This window comes from Lactuca virosa, chromosome 9 (genome assembly GCF_052849685.1).
Source record: "Lactuca virosa cultivar CGN04683 chromosome 9, Lactuca_virosa_CGN04683_v6, whole genome shotgun sequence".
NCBI lineage: Eukaryota > Viridiplantae > Streptophyta > Magnoliopsida > Asterales > Asteraceae > Lactuca > Lactuca virosa.
This window is the reverse complement of record NC_136434.1, coordinates 20,809,179-20,815,762: the sequence shown is the minus strand read 5'-3', so window position 1 is coordinate 20,815,762 and position 6,584 is coordinate 20,809,179. Positions and strand designations below refer to the sequence as shown.

At 33.1% G+C, this 6,584-nt stretch overlaps 2 protein-coding genes across 2 annotated transcripts; one reads left to right on the top strand and one right to left on the bottom strand.

Moving 5' to 3' along the window:
- Window positions 1-379: 379 nt before the first annotated feature.
- On the top strand, window positions 380-3,592 carry LOC145138795 (GPI transamidase component PIG-S-like protein). The gene is made up of 12 exons (XM_079072819.1): window positions 380-599; window positions 705-1,392; window positions 1,510-1,684; window positions 1,784-1,857; window positions 1,990-2,074; window positions 2,161-2,256; window positions 2,361-2,491; window positions 2,584-2,665; window positions 2,749-2,796; window positions 2,875-2,947; window positions 3,058-3,161; window positions 3,298-3,592. Exons 1-12 carry the CDS (start codon window positions 434-436, stop codon window positions 3,415-3,417), a joined length of 1,842 nt encoding a protein of 613 aa, XP_078928945.1. The 5' UTR covers window positions 380-433; the 3' UTR covers window positions 3,418-3,592.
- Window positions 3,593-4,351: 759 nt separating this feature from the next.
- On the bottom strand, window positions 4,352-5,936 carry LOC145138547 (histone deacetylase HDT1-like). Its single transcript, XM_079072621.1, has 4 exons — window positions 5,808-5,936; window positions 5,155-5,288; window positions 4,681-4,958; window positions 4,352-4,590 (listed from the first exon to the last, which is right to left on the bottom strand). The coding sequence occupies exons 2-4, from the start codon at window positions 5,165-5,167 to the stop codon at window positions 4,567-4,569; spliced, it is 315 nt and encodes a 104-aa protein (XP_078928747.1). The 5' UTR covers window positions 5,168-5,288; window positions 5,808-5,936; the 3' UTR covers window positions 4,352-4,566.
- Window positions 5,937-6,584: the final 648 nt, after the last annotated feature.

The following is a 6,584-nucleotide window of genomic DNA, read 5'->3' as shown; positions in this document are numbered from 1 at the left end:
GCAATTGCATGTGTTTTATCTTTCTACCTTGAGTCAATATCATAAAAAAGCCGCAAATAGCTCGAGTTTTAATAGCGTTAAGCCAAGTTTAAACTCTGACTTGGTAACTTAACGAGTCATTCTTTTGTAAATTTAAGCTTGCTTACATAGAAATTAGTTAAAGCCGGATTCAACAGTAGTAGCTCAAATACAGCTATTGGAACTATGTTTAACAAGTCAATCTTGATTCAAATGCTTGAATAATATGAAAATATCCGAAGGTTCAATAAAATACGCTTGATAAAATATCCATAACTATCGTGTAGGGACTAAACTTTCATACTTGTAAATTCAAGGGCTAAAATTATTAATTATTTTAAAAGTTCTTCCAGTCCGGTTTTCTGAGCTAGAGAACATTATAGCGAGCTGAATAGAGACCTTCGAAGGTCCATCAATGGCGGAAATCTCTGAAACCATGGGAACTGAATTGTCGCCATCAGAAGAAGATAGAAAGGAGAACTCGGAGACATTGATATTCGACCATAAAACCATGCGAAAGACAAAACCTGGATTGAAGCGTCTGGCACTAACCCTATCTGTTTTCTTCTCCTTCCTGTTGGGTATCTCTCTTACTCTATTTGTACATATAGGTATCATATGGATTCACTTAAACTCTATTTGTACAAGCGCATTATTGATGATTTGTTTTGGATATGTCATAATAGGTTTACCATGGTTGCTTAAATCGATAGAGATCTATCGATCACCACTTCCGTTTCGCGATATAGTATCACTATCAAACGCAATTGATTCAAAACCGTTCTTATATCCGTGTAAATTCCACGTAGTGTTCGTAAATCTCGATCACAGTACTCCAGTTAAGTCAAACGCTGAAAAGTTAGGGTTTTTGGTTACCAATCACATGTTACGATTTGCTGATCGGAATTCCGTTTGTGGTACTTGTGAAAACAATTACACAGTCTCAATGAGCTTAGACTCCGGCAATGATTGTGTAGAATATGGCGACGTTGATCAAGAGAGGGCATGGAGATGTGGAGCACTAAGCAAGTTGAATCATGATGAGACCTTGAAGAACGAAGACAATTTTGATGATTATTTGGAATCTGTTGTAGGAAGGAACAGGGTTTACACTGTTGTAGTTGTGAACACTGGTGAAGGGGATAGGATTAGATCAGTGGTGGGGAAGTATCGACATGCTTGGATTGTAGGTAGGGTTTCAGAGATGAATGTGCTCGCAGAGAAAGTAGCTGAAATTTTCATCAAGATATTTGTGAATGGTCTGAAAGAAGAAGAGAGTATCCAAGGGGAGTTTATGCCTGCTGGTGCTGATGGGAAAATCGTGCTTTCTTTCAATTTGTTGAATGCTGATCCAAGCGATTGGATTTATGATTGGTATGAAAGATTTTCTTGATTTCTTACTTTTTAGATCCCACATATGTATATGCAATTATGCATCACATTCTTATTTGATCCCACATATGGTACTAAAATATCTGATTCTATATGAAGGGATTTTCAGGAGGTAGATGAGAAACTTTTAGCCCCTACACTTGAAGCATTGGGCCCTATAGCAAATATAAGTGTGGAAAGTCAGGTTCTGTATCACACTCCAAAATCTTCATATTCTTATTGGGATGCTGAACAGGAGAGCCATGTCTTTAGCACCAAAGATCTTCCATTCTTTGTAAGTTGATAAGTAATTAATTACTTTCTAACAGAAGATTATTATTACTATGGTGTGTGATTAGAGGTTTTTTAAGCTATGTTTGTGTAAGTTTTGTAGGTGAATTCAAATGAATGGCACCTGGATACTTCCATTGCAGCTGGTGGGAGATCAAAGATTTTGCAATTTGTGGTGTATATTCTTTAACTCAATAACACCTTTATTCTTATGACTATTTACGAAGAAGTAAAAAAGAGTTTGCAATTTATGGTGTTATTAATTGATATCTTGATGTGTGTATTGTGTGTGTTTGCACTTAATTTCAGATATATACCATCTGCCAATGAATGCCCACTCAGGTTACAGCTTCCAAATGGAGAGATTTCAGTGACAAATGGCTTTATATCTCCGGTGAACTTCTATGTTTACATTTACTTTTCTTACCAATAAATACATTTGGGATCTTGATTTCATGATAAATGTGTTACATATTGCAGACATGGGGTGGTGTTGTAATTTTGAATCCTCCCAACTGCTTGGAAAATACCAATACCAATAGCATGCACCCTCTCATACGTAAAGTTTCTCCCCAGGTTATAAACAAATATGCACTCTTACAAATCTTCCAAATTGAGAAGTTTTATATATATATTTTGTGATGTGACAAGTATTGATGATGAATCTGAATCTGAAACAGGAAGTTAACCAAATATTTGAAGTTTTCATGGGACAGCTTCGACAATTATTTGGTTTAAAATCAAGTGGTTTCCACAAGGGTACATCAGGAACATCTCTTCTTTTAGCCAGTGAGAGAGGCTTTACAGAATGGTATTAATTTGTATCATTTATACTTTTTATCCCAGCCATCATTTTTGAAGTCAAATTATTTATCTAATTTTTTTTTTTACTTATGAATTCAGGGAACTAGATGTGTTGGCTCGTCAACATGCATGCTATAATCTTCGCCAATGTGGCGCAACACTTGGGTCACTTTCAAGATTGGTATTTTTCAGATTATTTTAATAATAATAATAATAACTTGAATCAGAAATTTTGACTGAAAAAGTTGTCCAATCTCAATGCAGGTCCAGTCACTACCAAGAATGATCATCAAGGATGAGATTGGAAAACAGGTTCCTTACTTAATACAGAAAGATCGACTTAATAATAATTAATACAGAAACAACTTTCTTACAACTTGGCTTTTGCAGGTGAAGTTTTCTCTCGAGGCTGCAAAGTTAGCTCAGAGTAATGCATCACAAGGCATTTATGATGCCTCAGCTGGTATTATTGTTGAATTTGTATATATATATATATATATATATATATATATATATATATATATATATATATATATATGTTTTTGTTAATGATTTATGTGGTATTTTTGGCAGTTTCCTCGAGGCATGCAAGATCATTGGCTGAGGATGCCTTCTTTCACCCATCTGTAATGTCTGTCAGTTACTACTCATTTGAGCACAATTTTGCTGTCTACTCGGTTAGTTTCTTTCTTTCCTTGTTAAACAGTAAACACCACACATGATGCGAGACTTGTTATAGTTATGTTAATTGGTAAATGGTAACTATGAAATAAAAATTCATAAAATAATATTTTGTGCGTATTTGCATTGCAGCCTTTCTTTCTGCCACTTTCACTACATGTGATTCTTGCGGTTGTGAGGGAGATGAAAAGATACAAACAAGAAACCCGAAAGTATACAGCTTGGAAAGCTGCAAGAAAACCAGAATTCTGAAGATGTAGACCAATTACCTCTTGTATTCCAAATGTTTTTTTAATACAAATTCGGACTTTAATTAGATTTCATACGGATTAATGGTTGATGGTGAAAAAAAAAAAAAGTTTTTTGTTCATTCTTTAACAAGTGTTGTATGATGGTTTGTTCATGATTAAGTATTGAGGTTTTGCAATTCCTATTTCTCTCATTTGTTCTTTTGTTCATGGTTTATTCTAGATTTTTCTTTTCTTAATCAAGTTATATGACCGCTCATTTAAATTATTGTTGCTTAAGTGGCTACCAATTAACAAAACTACATGTAATTCTTTCTCATTAGATGAGCATGAAAATGAGGTAAGATTGATTTCCTTCATGTCCATTATAACATGATGCAAGAGGAATTGAACTTGTTTAGGTAGCAGATTCATTGGTTACAAGATACCATCTTAAATGTTGTATAAGTCAATCCAATCTTCATAAATTCAACCTCAACTTTTCTAACATAAATTAAAAGAGCCTCAAAACTCTCTTCACTTTGATATAATCATCTTGTACATCAAAGAAATCTTGAAAGCTCATTTTTAAGTAATATAGGTTACAAAATTTTCTTGTATTTTTATTTATGTTTATGCACGTGTGGCTCTTCTTTAACAATGATTGGACACAACAGCAGAGCAAGTGTAATCGAGTGAAAGTGTGTTGCTATTTATTGTATTTTTACAAAAATAGTGGTCACCTTGAAATGTTTACCCAATTATAGGATTTTTTTTCTTCTCATTAAGCCATTCTGCTTTTGAAAAACTCACCCGATAATAACATTCTACTTTACCGAAATATAGCATTGTTTTTTCATTTTGTGTGTTGTGTCTCTAAAACGACAATTTTAATTAGAAGCCCGAACTAGTAAATCTACATGAGCAGTAGTTGTAACTAAAACTTAAAACACAACAAATTGAAAGGAAAATAAACGATGGGTAATCTAAAATCGGATGGGTAGGTAGATAATTGTCATCATCAATCTTCAACACATAAAGAGAGGATGGATATGATGTCATTTTCATACTAACATCAAACCTACTAAACAGACACCATGATATTACAATTTACAAACTTCCCTCATTACTCTTCATTAAAATCTGTGCACATTCACAAGCAAGCAGAACTTGCTTACTCCACATTATTTCCTTCTTCCTGTCAATAAATAAATTCACATTATATAATCATTACATGTTTGTTGTTTTAACATATAAAGCAAAGTAAAACAAAAAAAAAAAATTCTACCTTCTTTAGTGTGGGTTTATTTTTGTGTCCAAAGAAGTAAACACTTCCATTTCTGAGGTTGTGACTTATTTTGAAGTCTTTGACAAATGTCAAGCAAAAACGTTCTTCTGACAGCAACTTAGGATCAAGAGTTGCAAGTACTTGTTTTTTTTTATTGATAGTAAAATAAATAATAACAGGCTCCTGTGCTTCTTCACCAAGCGAAGCCCGAGAAAGATGCAGAAAACTGGATTCCCCAAGCTTTACATCAAACGCTTGACCTCCTTTGACCGCAGCACCTGAATCAATCAATCAATGTAAACCTTATACACCAAGCATCTATTATCCAGATCAAACATAAACAAACCAATAAAACCATGAATATCATCAAGGTAAATCAGAGCGAAGATTTGCCTCATTATCAAAACCAAAAGAAGCTCCAAATTTTCATCAAAACAGATAAAGAAATAGAAACAAAGAGAGATGATTTGTTACCCCAAAACTCCATTGTTGCAGAGGGAGGAAAACCCAACACCAACACCAACACCAACACCCACCCTTTCAATGATAACTAGGAGGTGCAACCGTGCTTGCAGGTGTAAGCCTCTTAGTTTTACTCTAAGCAACACCTTTCATTGTAAAAATAATATTAAGGTTTATACTTATAGACATTATAAATAATCAGAAAACCCTTAAAAACCACACATTCAACCACAAATCATATTATGTTGACACTAAATAAAGCATACTAATTATTTTCACATCTAAACACACCTTTCATCACGCAAATGTAGCATCTATTCACTACACTTGGATTGGAGTCGATTCAATTTATAATTTCAAGCTTTTTATCGCCCAAATCCAACACACATTCGCTAAATTCCACTCATGCAGTTCAGATTACCCAAATAGCAACCAGATACATATCAAGGCATTTTCATTTTTTCAAAATTATGCAAAATAAAGATTCAAATGGAGATAAACCCTAATTAGGACAACCCCAAATTAAAATCGGCGCATAAATTTTGTAAAGAGAGGGGGAATCAAAATTCGCATTCAACTTGTTCAGGTAATGGAAATTACGATTGCAAATTAAAAATTACAATGAAAAACCGGTGGACTTACTATATAGGACAGAGAGGACTTACTGGAGGGAGCCGGTGGACAGGAGGCAAAACGGAGAAGAAAGCCGGTGGAGAAGAGCAGAGAAGAGGTGTGGTAGACTGGTAGTACCCGTACAGGGTGGTGAAACGTCACAGCATCAACAAGGGTTTTATGCAGAAAGAATAGGGTATTACCTATTAGTGTCATCCTTTCTAATATATATATTTTTTTTATTTTTTATTTTTTTATTATTATTATTATTTTTTTTTTTTGTCATTTGTCAATCTTTCATGAGTTTTGACCCTTGTCATTTTGTGGTATTTTTGAAATAAATATTATCCACTTATCAATTTCTGGTTTGTTTTAATTTTTAAAATTAAAGTCATATATTTATATATGTAAAGTATTAATTAAATATAATATATATAAAATTAAATTGCAATGAATACATTTCTTCCATTCTTATTTTAAAGTTTTACATTAAAAAATATTTACTGCTTGCAGTTTAATGTTTATTTTTTTTAAAAATTAACATGTATAATATACGAGTCTCACACCTAGTTATTTTATAAAATGCTAAAAGTCTAATTATTTAATATTTTGTTCAAATTAACTAAAACTTTTTTTTATTTGACGTGAAATAACAAATTATGTGATTTTTCAAAATAATAGAGCTTTTTTTTTTTTAAAAAATGACTATCGAAAAATTTCCTAAAATAATGAGATTTTTCTGTATAAAACCTCATCAACAAATGTGTTTACCTACCAAAGGGCTTCTAGCCCAGCGATATCGGGTGTTGCCCTCCTTCCTAGAGGTTGAG